The following is a 14,483-nucleotide window of genomic DNA, read 5'->3' on the forward strand; positions in this document are numbered from 1 at the left end:
AGAAATTTCCCAAATCGATTTCGAAGAACTCCACCTTTCAATCAATATCCTATTTCTCCACAACCAATATTCCTTATCAAACCATTTTGTATTCAATTCTCTCCATTTTCACTGCAATCAAAAAAATCAAAAGTTGATTTAAAAAGAAACAGAGAATGGAAAAGAAGAAGGAAATGAAAACCAGTCCTACTTTTGCTTTGACTAAAGAAGAAGCAAATGAAAACCAGAATGGAAAAGAAGAATCAAAAAATCCCAAAATTGCCTTATCAATCCATATACTAGTTTCACACGCATCTTTCTTTCTTGACTCTACTCCTAGTCAACAAAAATACGAGATTTGTAAAATACGAGCTTCAATCGATACGAGAGTAACACTAACATGTTGAAACCACTTGGCAATGACATTGAGGCGAAGCATGCGGCGCTGCTGAGTCTTGACGAGGTACTGGAGAATCCCACGTTTCTTGTCGAAATCGGGGAGGTCAGAGGACCTGGACTTCTTCACCAGCTCCTTGAGCGAGACGTACGACTCCTCCGCCGCTTGGAGAAACGTCAGCGCCGCCGCCATTCTTTTGCCCTAATTCCGCGGCCATTCTTTCGCTCACACAAACCCAATTTTTCCTCACCGCTCGATCTAGCTACTCGGTCAAATCATAGAGGTTAGGGCTTTCAGATTCCGCAACGGAAGAAACAAGAAACTCACGAAAATGAAGGAATTAAAGGAAAATAAAAGAATTAGATGAAGAAATTAAGGAATTAAAGGAAAATGAAAGAACTAGATGAAGAAATTAAGGAATTAAAGGAAAGTGAAGGGAACTCAAAAAGGAAAATGAAGGAATTAGCTGAAGTGTATTGCAGTAGTATTAACTCGTGGTGCAGTGTATTGCAGTAGTATTAGCTGAAGTAATTAAGGAATTAAAGGAAAATAAAGGAATTAGATGAAACATTGCCACGTAAGATAGTCATGTCAGCTTTTAACCGGAAAGAGAGGTCTGAAACCGGCTAGCAGGTGAATCCGGATGGAATTGCGCTGTTCAATGACTTAATTGCACGGTTTTTTGGTTGGGTGGCCTGATTGCATTTTCGCGTTACGTTCAGTGGCCAATTTGGCCCTTATTCCTTTATTTATTTACAAAAAAATAATTTCATTTTGAAATTTTATGTCTTATTTTTAATATATGATTGTAATTTATATATTGATATAAAAGAATAATTGTGAAGAGAAAATAATATTTATTGATAAAAGATAAGTTTGTAGGAGTGAAAGATTAACAATACATTTTGTCTCTTCTCTTTCCTTGCATTTTGTTTCTCTCATTTGCCATCTGTTAATCCATTTCACCAGGGAAGCTAAATAGAGCAATTTACAATGGGTTAAAGGAATCAATCACAACAATTATAGGTTAATCAAGAACAATGAATAGATTTCTTATAAATTTACCACAATAATTGTCTATTTATCAAATTAAACGAACAGTAACAGCAACAACATGCGAAGGATAAGTCCCAACCTTAAAACTAACTCCAGCAGTGGTTTACTGGTGAGAATGAAACAAAATTTTAAAGCTGAAATTTGGGACAACAAACCACAATAAGAATTCAAAAACAAAGGGAGGCAAATCCAAGTTAATTGAAAACTTTAGATGCTTCATTCAATGTAACCCATCGCAATTCAAAAACCAAGAAAATAGTAAGATGAACTTTTAGAATGGCTGCCAAGTAGTTCAAGAGTGCATGGAGGGAGATTAGCTGCAGCAAAGTTCCAGTCAAATAGGCTAACACCAGATGTCCAAGAATATCTGTCTTAATATGCAGAATCAGCGCCTTCTAAAAGGTGAAACGCAAGTCCTGAATCTTGCTGCAATGAATTCATAAAGCAGCATGGAATGATAAGGACTGCAGTATAGGTAAGCAACAACACCCAGAAATGCCACAATGTATGATCCAAGAAAGCTCCATCGAAACGCAACTATGAATGAATCATTTGTTCCTTCATCATTTAGTTTGGGTAATTTGGTATTGTTCGTACCACAATCAGGAAGCGGTGTTCCACAAAGAAAATTGTTACCTTCATAGCTCTGCTTCTCAAATGTACCGAACTGGGCAACCCTGGCTGGTGTCCTACCTGATAAGTTATTGTGAGCCACTGAGAAAACCGATAGAAAGTTCAGAGCTATCAGTTCAGATGGAATTTCACCGGTGAGCCTGTTGTAGGACAAATCCATACTTTGTATTTCTTTCAACCTGGATAGTGTTGTTGGAATTGATCCATTGAAATAATTGTGTGACAGGTTCAAAGTGTGAATGTCACCAAGGTAACCAATTTCTGAAGGAATTGGACCTATGAATTTATTATGAGACAGATCAATTCCGGATATGAAATACAAAATACTTTTAGAAAAAATTTCGTACCTAGTCTTTGTTAAAAATGGCACAGTTTCTGAATAACTTGACCTCACAATTGGTGCTGTAGCAAATTCAAACAGTCCAAACAGACCCACATATTCATATGCCACTATGCTTGGCATCGACCACCGGAATACATACGATGAAAAGGCTCCATCAATGGGAAGTGGCCTTTTCTTCCCAAAGGGCATGCTGCAGAGGCAAAGAGGTATCTTTTCAGAAAGGTTGTTGAATGAAAGGTCTAGTATGGTGATGTTTTTGAGCTGGCACAGTTCAGCAGGGATTGGGCTTTCGAGACTATTTCCCTTTAAGAGAAGAGTCCTTAAATCTGTGACTGAGCTTATCCAGCTAGGAATTCTTCCTGACAATTTGTTATGCCTAACATCCAAAGATACAAGAGAAGATAATCTGGAAATAAAACTGGGCAGAGGTCCATCAAGTTCATTGTCTGCAAGATGCAAATATGTCAGGGATGGAAGGTAAACACCAGGTGGTATTTGACGAAGATTGTTCCCCGAAAGGTAAAGCAATTTCAACTGTTGTAATCTGGAGAAACTTAATGGGATTGAACCTTCTAATGAATTATCAGCCAAGCGAAGGTACCCCAACGATGAAAAGTTTCCCATCCACTCTGGAATATTTCCTGAGATCAAATTATTGCTTAGGAACAGTAGCTCTAGATGAGAGCTGTTAAGAATTCCATCTGAGAGTTCCCCTCTGAACAAGTTATTTTCCATAATTAAATATTGAAGATTGGTGAGGTTCCACTCTGATCTGAATAAATTCCCCTCCAAAGCATTACTTGAAACATCCATAAAGGTCAAGGACATGCATCCCGTGATCAAATGTACAGGTAGCTCTCCAGAAAATTTGTTGTTGAATAGATTCATATAATACAAATTTCTCATATCACCCATAGATGGAGGAATTGTACCTTTAAACGCATTGTTAGATAAGTCCAAATAGAGCAGGTTAGAAAGAATAGAACCTATAAGAGGTGGAACCTCTCCATAGATTATATTCTTGGAGACATCAAGCCAAGACAGGTTTCCAAACCAATGGCCAGAGTGCAAAACAAGTGAACCCGTAAAGAAGTTTCCTCGAAGGGAAAGGAATTGTAGTCCAGAATTGTTCTTCAGCAACCACGTAGGAATGCTCCCCATTATCCTGTTGTAACTGAGGTCTACAACTCTTAGATCCTGTTGAATCAAAATAAAGCTGGGCATCACCCAACTCGGTTCATTGAGCACACAATCTGAGATACGAAGTAATTTCAATTGAAAGAGTGGTTTCCAAGGTGGATTTTCTGTGTCTATCTTTAACGAGCTGTTGCGACAATCAAGTTCAAAGTATTCAAGCTTAGAGTTGTTAGCAAATGAACTGAATGAGAAAAGACCTTCAAAGCGATTATAAGAAAGGGAAACAAGTTCAAGGGATGTGAGGCTAGAGAAAAGAGTTGAAGGGATGGTTCCACTAAGTGCATTTGAAGAAAGATCCAGGAACTTTAGGAATGTTAAATTGCTAAAACATAACGGAATACTTCCCTCAAAGCCATTTGAGCTAAGATCTAACTCTTCAATGTTCCTCAAACTGCAAAATCCTGCAAGCACAAGCATTAAGTAATGCGATTGATGGCAATGAATACAATTTAGCAAGTGAACTGAAGGTAAAGAAATGGAATTTGATTGGAATTTGATTACATAAATCCTACTATTCTGACGCACCATCCTCGGGCAAAGATCCATTTAATTTGTTGTTTGAAAATGACAAGGACTTGAGGGAGTTAAAGTCTCCAATGGATGGGGGTAAGTTGCCCCTGATTTGATTATTCATGAAGGTTAATGTTTGCAGACCATGTAAAGTAGTTAACTCTACAAAAACACAGAAAGAAAAATGAGTGAGATACATACGAAGTAGTTGGCAGGAAGAAAATAAGTTAAACACTAGCAGTAAAGAAATTGAGCTTACTTCTAAAACCAGATAAATTTTCCAAATAATTGAATGCAAGATTAAGATACTTGAGGTTTAATAGTGTTCCCAAGGATGGAATTTCAGTGAGTCGGTTATGAGCCAAATTCAACTGCTGTAGCTTCTTTAACCTTAGTTCTCCCTTCAAACCTGCATGAAAGCATGTTCTCGATCCTTAAATCATAATAGAAGTAGAATTATAAAGCTTGTACAACATTCCCATAAGAGTGAAATATTGTGAGGATTCACCTTGTATGGTATTATTCTCCAAAGTCAGCGTCTGCAACTCCTGAAAAGGAAGAAATAAAGAGGCATCAATTTCACCAGGCTTTTGCTCTCTTGTTCCTTGGAGATATAGCTCTGTGACTCGCTCTGTCAAGTTATTGCATACAACCCTTTCCCACTTGCAGCAGTCCACCTCTTCATCACCCCATAAAGAGATAGCAGACCCATCCGGGCTATTGAATGAATCTTTGATTTTCAAAAGAGCAATTCTCTCTTCATCCAAGCAGCTAAAGCTTCCATATGCTTGAAGTCCTATCAGCAATAAGCACAACAGTAATGGCAGATGCATTTCACAAGGATTCTCCATTGCCCAAATACTATACAAGTAGTATAGTACTTCCCTAATAATTTCCTACTTTTGAGATTGAGCAAAATTCTCTTTGGTATGTATAATGTATTGAGCATAATATCAGTGTAGCATGCATTACTTTCTGTGTTCTCAAACTCATACAAGCTCATTCTTTTATCTTCTCAACTACAAAGTGGAGGGCAGCCTGCAGAAAATAAAACTATACAGTATACTCTGTAGATGATATAGTTTTCTAGATGACATTTGGCTCCCTGGGGCACCAACTTGGGTATATATTCCAACCAAAAAAAATGTTAGATATATATGTCCAAGCTAATAGTCAACAATATTATTATTATTTTTTAATTATAATATGTTGGCTTATTTTATTATATTGCGGAGTAGGTCAATAGGAAGCTTTTATTAATTTTTCTCCCTCAAATCTAGGTACCACAGTGGTGAAATGTTTCCAATTCATTCTGGAACTTTTTCCAAAATTAAAATTATTATTGTCTACAGAACTATTAAGAAGTGTATCTGAGAGTTCCCTAGAAAACAAGTTAATCATCATCAATAAAACAGGGAGATTAATGAGGTTCCACTCTGATCTAAATAACTTTCCCTCCAAAGAATACTTGAAACATCCAAAAAAGTCAAGGGCATGCACCTCGTGATCAAATTTACTGGTAGCTCTCCAGAAAAGTTGTTTGATAGATCCAAATAATACAAATTTCTGATATCACCCACAGATTGGGGAATTGTACCTTGAAATTCATGGTGAGATAAGCTAAAACATGCATAACGGAATACTTCCTTCAAAGCTATTCGAGTGAAGATCTAACTCTTCAATGTTCCTCAAACTGCCAAATCAGCACGCACAAACATAAGTAATGCAATTGAAGACAATGAATCATCTTACTCAGTACAATTTAGTAAGTGAATTGAAGGTAAAAGAGCCATAAAGAGATAGAAGACCCGTCCGGGCTGGGCTGTTGAATGCATCTTTGATTTTCAAAAGCGCAACTCTGATCTCTCTTCATCCTACCACCAAGAAACCTCCACAAATGCAAGAGGCAAGGATTCTGCATAGCTTAATTAAATCTAAAATGTGTGTACTACTCTACAATTTTGATTATAAAGCTAGTATATAACATAAGTTCATCAATCTGGCATTACCTTCTTAACTCAGAAACTCCAAACAAAGCCATACAAAGTAGACGACGACACTGTCGTTTTCTTAAACATCTTATGCTAAACATTTTACGAACACACATAAAAAGCAAAATCATTAGCGGATACAATTTGACTTGAGGATTTTAAAATTTAAATCCACGGCTTTCAATTATTTCTAGAATCAATGTGGATTTTGTTCAAAACCCAGTCTTTAATCAACATTTATTGTTTTCACAAAAAAAATCAACATTTATTGTGTCACTACTCAGTATAGCTATAATACATAAATTATCCGAAAAGAACTCTCCGATAGTCTGATGGATGATAAGGATCCACCAATAGGAAATAGGAAATGTATCGTAACTTCTTCTTCTTCTTCTTCTTTTTAAAAAAAAGAAGGAAATGAAATGTGAGGGAAACGTACAAATATAGAAAAATATATATATGGGTATATTGGCAAATATTATTTTCTTAATATGTATAAATTTGTTTTGAAGTAATAGAACAATAGAGAGGATATGAGTAGAGGTGTGCAAACTTTGGTAAAAGTTTTGTTAATCAACCAAACCGAAGAATCTTGTTAACTAAAATACTTCGGTTTAATTAATTGCCGATAATTTGATCGGACGAACTGAAATTGAAAAAAAAATTGAATAGTTATGATACTAAATTAATAATTTTGAAATTTGTGTACTAAAATTAGCATCACCCCAATAGTCAAAAATTAATTCTAATTTTAAATGTGTACATCATCTATCATCTATCTATCCTTCTATCAAATAAAGCCATACGATTTCGGCCAATCAAATGGCTCCATTTTCCCGCCCATTCTAAACGACGACGTTTTGGTTTTGACTCTAGGATTTGGTGTAGTCTTCCCGCTCATGTTTACGTACGGTTTTGGCGGAATCAATTACCATATCAATTACCATCAATTACAATCAATATCAATTAGTATTTAAGTTAGACTTAATTACTACCATCTTTTGGCATTCCCAATTTATGGGAAGTTGTTATAAATAAATTACAGTTCTTATATATCAAGGCAATCCATCAGACTCAAGCTACTTAAATACCATATTGATATTACATACATCACATAAATCACATAAATTACATAAACCCTAATTATATCATTAGGATTTCGAATTTCAAAATGCAGGCATGCGTATTAAGCCCCATGTCGTTTCGTTTATCGGTGTCTTGATAGGTTGCAACTTATGCTCATTCTTCAGGCTCCAAAATCTTCTATAAAATGGATTTGCTTCCTTCTTCCTGCTACGAATCTCTTTTGCTGGCCGTTTTCCATACCTTACAAAACAAAATGTCAATGCTCTATGTCTTCAAGATGTACTACGATTGTAGGTATATCTCACCGTGTGAGGCTGCTTGGAGGATTTTTTCTTTTGACATACAGTTTCGGAATCCTTCTGTGGAACGCTTAAGTTTCCATTTACCAAATGAGCAATCTATTATATTTGATGATGGTGATAATGTTGATAGTGTTGTTAATCGTCCGACAGTGTCTCAGAGTATGTTCATTGGCATGGTTTGCAGCTAATTTAAAGTTTGAGGAAGCTAGGGAGTTAACCTACGCTGAAATGCCCAGGAAATTTGTTTGGAAGAAAGACAAAAGAGAATGGCATCCTAGACAAAGAAATTTTGCAATTGGAAGGATTTTCTATGTTCCACCAAAATGCGGTGAATTATTTTATTTGAGATGTTTACTAAATTTGGTGCGAGGTCCTACAAGTTTTGAAGAAATAAAATGTGTTGATGGAAAGCAATATATGTCATTTAGAGATGCATGTTACGCTAGAGGATTAATTGAGGATGACAAAGAATATGTGGACGCTATTCTAGAGGCATCACTATGGGCAACTGCTTATTTGCTAAGGAAACTTTTTGTCACACTGTTGACATCAAGTTCAATGTCAAAGCCAAAAATTGTGTGGGAAGCTGTTTGGATACATCTAGCAGAAGATGCGGAATACCAAGCTAGAAGAACTTTAGGATTCCCAGGTACATATATATATATATACACACACACGTTAGTATTACTTTTATGCATTACAAAATTAAGTTGAAATGTAATACTTAATTCCATTACATATTTTATTTTCCACAGATGTAGTTCTTACAGATACACAAAAGAAAAACTATGCTCTGACAGAGATTGACAAATTATTGAGTTCTTGCAACAAGTCATTACAAGATTATCCACCAATGCCTATACCTGATGGACCAAGTAACAGTTTATTGGTGAATCCTCTGATATATGAAGAACTATCATATGATCGGCAAGTGTTAACTGATTCTAAAGTTAACTGATGAGCAGTTACTGATATACAATAAAGTTATGTCTGATGTGGATACCAATAAAGGTGGGCTATTCTTTGTCTATGGATATGGTGGTACGGGGAAAACATTTTTGTGGAAGACACTATCAGCTGCTTTACGGTCAAGGAGAGAGATTGTCCTAAATGTTGCATCCAGTGGTATAGCTTCACTATTGCTACCAGGTGGTAGGACTGCTCACTCAAGGTTTGCAATACCTATTTCTATAAATGAAGACTCAACATGCAACATCAAGCAAGGTTGTCCATTAGCTGAACTCATTGTTAGAGCAAAGCTAATTATTTGGGATGAAGCCCCTATGATGCACAAACATTGTTTTGAAGCATTAGATAAAACAATGAGAGACATACTCAGATTCTCTGATTCTTTAAGCTCTAACAAGACTTTTGGTGGAAAAACAGTTGTTTTAGGTGGTGATTTCAGGCAGATACTTCCAGTTATTCCCAAAGGAACAAGACAGGATATTGTTCAAGCAAGTATCCATTCTTCATATCTGTGGAATAATTGTGAAGTCTTGTGACTTACAAAGAATCTAAGATTGCGCAGTATTACAACTGAAGGAGAAATAGTGAAATTAGATACATTTGCCAAATGGATTGCGGACTTAGGTGATGGAAAGCTTGGTGGTAATACTGACGATGATTGCAATATCAATATTCCTTCACAGTTCCTATTGCAAAACAAAGGAGATCCTATCAAACAAATTGTTGAGGAAACATTTCCTTCATTTGGTACTGGTGTTATAGATCCTGAACAGTTAAAGAGTAGAGCTATTTTGGCACCAACATTAGATGTTGTGGATCAAGTCAATGAATACATGAACAATTTAAATCAAGCTTCATCAAAGACTTATCTAAGTTGTGATTCTGTTTGCAAAGCGGATACAAATGACAATATGTTGGCCGAAGTGCACACTACTGAATTTTTAAACAGTTTAAAGTGTTCTGGTGTACCAAACCATTCCTTATCATTAAAGGTTGGATCTCCAATAATGTTGTTGAGGAATATCGACCATTCGATTGGTCTTTGTAATGGAACACGATTGATTGTCACCAAGTTAGGTAACCATGTGATTGAAGCCAAGATATTATGTGGCATACATTATGGGACAAATGTATTGATACCCCGGCTATCGTTGACTCCGTCAGATCCAATACTTCCGTTCAAATTTCAAAGGAAGCAGTTCCCGGTGTTGTTGTCCTATGCAATGACAATAAACAAAAGCCAAGGACAAACATTGTCAGTAGTAGGTTTACTCTTAAAGAAACCAGTATTCAACCATGGTCAGTTGTATGTTGCAGTTTCCCGTGTTAGTAATCCGGATGGACTCAAAGTCCTAATTTCTGATGAAACCAAGGGGTTAGTCAACTATACACAAAATGTGGTTTACAATGAAATTTTCAATAATTTGTAATTGTATTTTCCATTCAATATATAATGAAGCCATAATCTTTTTTCAGGGAGTACTCTAATATCTTCTTTTCCATATTTTTCGAATTTATTAGCCAATTATTATCGTTTAAAATCAACAACTACTAAAGGTCGTGCATCGCATGGGTGCAATACTAGTAACTATAATATAGCAACAACTTTTGGTAAATAAAAAAATTTTGTTTTCCCGCCCAATCAAAACTACGTAGTTTTGAGAAATCTGTAAAATTATTGGTATCAAAACTACGTAGTTTTGAGAAATCTGTAAAATTATTGGTACAAACCAGATTTAGTTTTGAGAAATCTGTAAAATTATTGGTACAAACCAGATTAGCAAGTATGAATGCATTTATTGTGTTCACTTTTTTCTGCAACAAACAAAGCATGCTTACAAACAATAACTATAATATAGCAACAACTTTTGGTAAATAAAAAAATTTCGTTTTCCCGCCCAGTCAAAACTACGTAGTTTTGAGAAATCTGTAAAATTATTGGTATCAAAACTACGTAGTTTTGAGAAATCTGTAAAATTATTGGTACAAACCAGATTTAGTTTTGAGAAATCTGTAAAATTATTGGTACAAACCAGATTAGCAAGTATGAATGCATTTATTGTGTTCACTTTTTTCTGCAACAAACAAAGCATGGTTACAAATTCCAATACTTTATTTTTTGAAATGCAAATAACCTTTACAATCTACAAGACTATCATTAATTAGTTACAAATGAATTTAAAATTCAAAATCAGAATTTACATTTAAATCAACAGTATAAATAGATCTCATATCACAACCAATACTACAAAATTCATTTTTGAATTAGGTGCTGAGATAGCAAAACCAGAGAGGAAAGCCAAATTAGAAGCCCCAAGCCGTAGACGGGGAACCCAGCCACCGCTGTCGAAAATCCATCGCCGAAACACCATTGCCATCATCAACGAGCAAGGCTTCTACTGCCACCACCAAGAATCTGGAGAAGGAAGCTTGCTCACGTCGCTGCTTCTTACTGTCGGCAGAGAATGTAGGCAGCAGCCACATTAGGTAGCACACAAAGTTTGGCAAGCTACAATATTTAAATGGAGTTAGGAATGTTAGGCACCTACAAAGTTTGAACAAAACTATTTATTGTTTGGTCCCTACATTTTAGGCTAACTACAAAATGACCCCAAATCTACAACTATAAATAGGGAGGTCATTTTGCCATTCTAGCCATCCCAAATCATTCTATTCTTCCCTCATATACTAGAGATATTAGAGAGTTTGTTGAGTGTATTTCTCCTTCCTAGCAAGAGAGAATTATCCTTGTTTTCTCCTTGTTAGTTAGAGAGTGGTTGTAACTCCTATTTTCTCATAGTGAAATTCTTCTACCATTGTCGTGGTTTTTACCCTAATTTGTTTAGGGGTTTTCCACGTAAAATCTGTGCCTCATTTATTTTTCTTTCTCAAATTATTGTTGCAATCTGATCTATCCCACTTCCGCGGGCGCAACAATTGGTATCAGAGCCTTCAGATATATTGTTCAGAATTTGTTTCAAGAACAATATGACAGCGAAATTTGAGATTGAAAAATTCAATGGGAAAAATTTCTCATTGTGGAAATTGAAGGTGAAGGCTATCCTGAGGAAAGACAACTCTCTAGCAGCTATCAGTGAAAGGCCGGTGGATTTTACTGATGACAAAAAATGGAGCGAGATGAACGAGGATGCTATGGCGGATCTATACCTATCAATAGCAGATGGAGTATTGTCAAGCATCGAGGAGAAGAAGACGGCCAAGGAGATTTGGGATCACCTCAACCGGTTGTACGAGACCAAGTCACTGCACAACAAAATTTTCCTTAAGAGGAAATTATATACTCTTCGTATGTCAGAATCAACTTCAGTGACGGAACACTTAAATACGCTGAATACTCTATTTTCCCAGCTTACATCTCTAAGCTGTAAAATAGAGCCACAGGAGCGTGCGGAATTTCTACTTCAGAGTCTACCTGATTCGTATGATCTGCTCATCATCAACTTAACAAACAACATCCTTACAGACTATCTAGTCTTCGATGATGTTGCAGCTGCGGTTCTTGAAGAAGAAAGTCGGCGCAAGAACAAGGAGGACAGACAAGTCAATCTGCAACAGGCAGAGGCGTTAACGGTGATGAGAGGAAGGTCAACAGAACGTGGCCAAAGCAGTGGTCATGGTAGATCAAAATCAAGTAAGAAGAATTTAAAGTGTTACAACTGTGGAAAGAAGGGTCACTTGAAGAAAGATTGTTGGAATTTACCTCAGAATTCCAATCCTCAAGGAAATGTTGCAAGTACCTCGGATGATGGAAGTGCTCTCTGTTGCGAAGCATCAATAGCCAGGGAAGGCAGAAAAAGGTTCGCGGATATATGGCTTATAGACTCGGGAGCCACATATCACATGACCTCAAGGAGAGAATGGTTCCATCATTATGAACCAATCTCAGGAGGATCTGTGTACAGCTGCGACGATCATGCCTTGGAGATTATCGGCATTGGAACCATCAAGCTGAAGATGTACGATGGAACAGTCCAAACTGTTCAGGATGTGCGGCACGTGAAGGGCCTGAAGAAAAATCTATTATCCTATGGAATATTGGATAATAGTGCAACCAAGATTGAAACACAGAAAGGAGTTATGAAGATTTTCCAAGGAGCGCTTGTGGTGATGAAAGGGGAGAAGATAGCTGCAAATTTATACATGCTGAAGGGAGAGACTTTGCAAGAAGCAGAGGCATCGGTTGCCGCATGTAGTCCAGACTCTACGCTGCTATGGCATCAGAAACTTGGGCACATGTCAGAACAAGGAATGAAGATTCTTGTGGAGCAAAAGCTACTTCCGGGGTTAACAAAGGTATCACTTCCTTTGTGTGAGCATTGTATAACAAGTAAGCAGCATCGTCTTAAATTCAGCACATCAAATTCTAGAGGCAAGGTTGTTCTAGAATTGGTTCACTCTGATGTGTGGCAAGCACCGGTTCCATCCCTAGGAGGGGCAAAGTATTTTGTCTCATTCATCGACGATTACTCTAGGAGATGCTGGGTGTACCCTATCAAGAGAAAGTCAGATGTGTTTGCGACTTTCAAAGCCTTCAAAGCACGGGTGGAACTTGATTCCGGGAAGAAGATCAAGTGTTTCAGGACAGATAATGGAGGGGAATATACAAGTGAGGAATTTGATGACTTCTGCAAGAAGGAAGGCATCAAAAGGCAGTTCACGGTGGCATACACTCCTCAACAAAATGGAGTGGCAGAGCGGATGAACAGAACCTTGCTGGAAAGGACAAGAGCAATGTTGAGGGCTGCGGGCTTAGAAAAATCATTCTGGGCAGAAGCAGTCAATACCGCCTGTTATTTGGTGAATCGAGCTCCATCAACTGCAATCGAGTTGAAGACACCAATGGAGATGTGGACTGGTAAGCTTGTTGATTATTCAAACCTCCATTATTTGGAAGCATTGTGTATGCAATGTACAATGCCCAGGAAATTACAAAGTTGGATCCGAAGTCCAGGAAATGTAGATTCTTGGGGTATGCTGATGGAGTAAAGGGGTATCGCTTGTGGGATCCCACTGCCCACAAAGTTCTCATCAGCAGGGATGTTATCTTTGTAGAGGACAGGCTACAAAGAGGAGAAGTTGATGATAGCACGGAAAAAGAAAAGCCAGAAACTACTCAGATACAGGTAGAGGAGGAATTTGAACAAGATTCTTCTGAAGCAGAACCGGCGCACGAGGAACCAGAACCAGAACGCTCTGGAACTCCAACAACTCGTCAATAAGACCGTGAAAGAAGACGTCCCACTTGGCACTCAGATTATGTTATGGAAGGGAATGTTGCATACTGCCTTCTAACAGAGGATGGTGAGCCATCAACCTTTCAGGAAGCGATAAACAGCTCAGATGTTTCTCAATGGACGGCAGCAATGCAGGAAGAAATAGAAGCTCTCCATAAAAATAATACATGGGAACTTGTGCCACTACCACAAGGAAGGAAGCCAATTGGTAACAAATGGGTCTTCAAAATCAAAAGGAATGGTGACGATCAAGTGGAGCGGTATCGTGCAAGACTGGTGGTGAAGGGATATGCTCAGAAAGAAGGTATTGATTTCAATGAAATATTTTCACCTGTGGTTCGACTAACAACAGTTCGTGTAGTTTTGGCGATGTGTGCTACATTCAACTTACATCTAGAGCAGCTAGATGTGAAAACAACTTTTCTTCATGGAGATCTTGAAGAAGAGATATATATGCTCCAGCCTGAAGGATTTGAAGACAAAGAGAATCAGAACTTGGTTTGCAGGTTGAACAAATCTCTGTACGGTTTAAAGCAGGCGCCAAGGTGTTGGTATAAGAGATTTGATTCCTTCATCATGTGCCTTGGATACAACAGACTGAATGCAGACCCTTGTGCATATTTCAAGAGGTTTGGAAAAGATAACTTTGTTATATTGCTGTTGTATGTAGATGACATGTTGGTCGCAGGCCCCAACAAAGATCACATTGATGAATTGAAGGCACAACTGGCTAGGGAATTCGAAATGAAGGACTTGGGACCAGCA

The 14,483-nt window shown here is 37.4% G+C and overlaps 3 protein-coding genes across 4 annotated transcripts; 1 reads left to right on the plus strand and 2 right to left on the minus strand.

Annotated features, from left to right (window-relative positions):
* Positions 1-1,502: 1,502 nt before the first annotated feature.
* On the minus strand, positions 1,503-3,184 carry LOC116014519 (receptor like protein 21-like). Of its 2 annotated transcripts, none has more exons than XM_031254592.1 (2): positions 2,413-3,184; positions 1,503-2,326 (listed from the first exon to the last, which is right to left on the minus strand). In XM_031254592.1, the coding sequence occupies exons 1-2, from the start codon at positions 3,141-3,143 to the stop codon at positions 2,308-2,310; spliced, it is 750 nt and encodes a 249-aa protein (XP_031110452.1). In that variant the 5' UTR covers positions 3,144-3,184; the 3' UTR covers positions 1,503-2,307. The 2 variants fall into 2 exon arrangements, with proteins under 2 accessions (XP_031110452.1, XP_031110451.1); XM_031254591.1 differs by having other exon boundaries at positions 1,503-2,341.
* Positions 3,185-3,438: 254 nt separating this feature from the next.
* Positions 3,439-4,966, minus strand: LOC116013036 (receptor-like protein 9a). The gene is made up of 5 exons (XM_031252697.1): positions 4,624-4,966; positions 4,375-4,524; positions 4,131-4,277; positions 3,803-4,006; positions 3,439-3,605 (listed from the first exon to the last, which is right to left on the minus strand). Exons 1-5 carry the CDS (start codon positions 4,964-4,966, stop codon positions 3,439-3,441), a joined length of 1,011 nt encoding a protein of 336 aa, XP_031108557.1.
* A 2,639-nt stretch (positions 4,967-7,605) lies between these two features.
* LOC116013037 (ATP-dependent DNA helicase PIF1-like) lies at positions 7,606-10,950 on the plus strand. Its single transcript, XM_031252699.1, has 5 exons — positions 7,606-8,143; positions 8,250-8,383; positions 8,460-8,955; positions 9,088-9,762; positions 10,733-10,950. The coding sequence occupies exons 1-5, from the start codon at positions 7,606-7,608 to the stop codon at positions 10,948-10,950; spliced, it is 2,061 nt and encodes a 686-aa protein (XP_031108559.1).
* The last annotated feature ends 3,533 nt before the right edge of the window (positions 10,951-14,483 follow it).

Source organism: Ipomoea triloba, chromosome 3 (assembly GCF_003576645.1).
Source record: "Ipomoea triloba cultivar NCNSP0323 chromosome 3, ASM357664v1".
Taxonomy (NCBI): domain Eukaryota; kingdom Viridiplantae; phylum Streptophyta; class Magnoliopsida; order Solanales; family Convolvulaceae; genus Ipomoea; species Ipomoea triloba.

Bases quoted from the DNA above. Each gene is read 5' to 3' on its own strand.
- LOC116014519 (XM_031254591.1), bottom strand. From the start codon at position 3,143: ATGGAAAATAACTTGTTCAGAGGGGAACTCTCAGATGGAATTCTTAAC. The intron at 2,342-2,412 runs GTACGAAATTTT...ATAAATTCATAG, and splicing joins CCATTTTTAACAAAGACTAG to GTCCAATTCCTTCAGAAATT.
- LOC116013036 (XM_031252697.1), bottom strand. From the start codon at position 4,966: ATGGAGAATCCTTGTGAAATGCATCTGCCATTACTGTTGTGCTTATTG. The intron at 4,007-4,130 runs GTGCGTCAGAAT...TTGTGCTTGCAG, and splicing joins TGGATCTTTGCCCGAGGATG to GATTTTGCAGTTTGAGGAAC. The intron at 3,606-3,802 runs GTCTTTTCTCAT...TTGATTCAACAG, and splicing joins TTCTTATAATCGCTTTGAAG to GATCTAAGAGTTGTAGACCT.
- LOC116013037 (XM_031252699.1), top strand. From the start codon at position 7,606: ATGGTGATAATGTTGATAGTGTTGTTAATCGTCCGACAGTGTCTCAGA. The intron at 8,384-8,459 runs GTGAATCCTCTG...ACTGATGAGCAG, and splicing joins GACCAAGTAACAGTTTATTG to TTACTGATATACAATAAAGT. The intron at 8,956-9,087 runs GTATCCATTCTT...TTGCGGACTTAG, and splicing joins ACAGGATATTGTTCAAGCAA to GTGATGGAAAGCTTGGTGGT.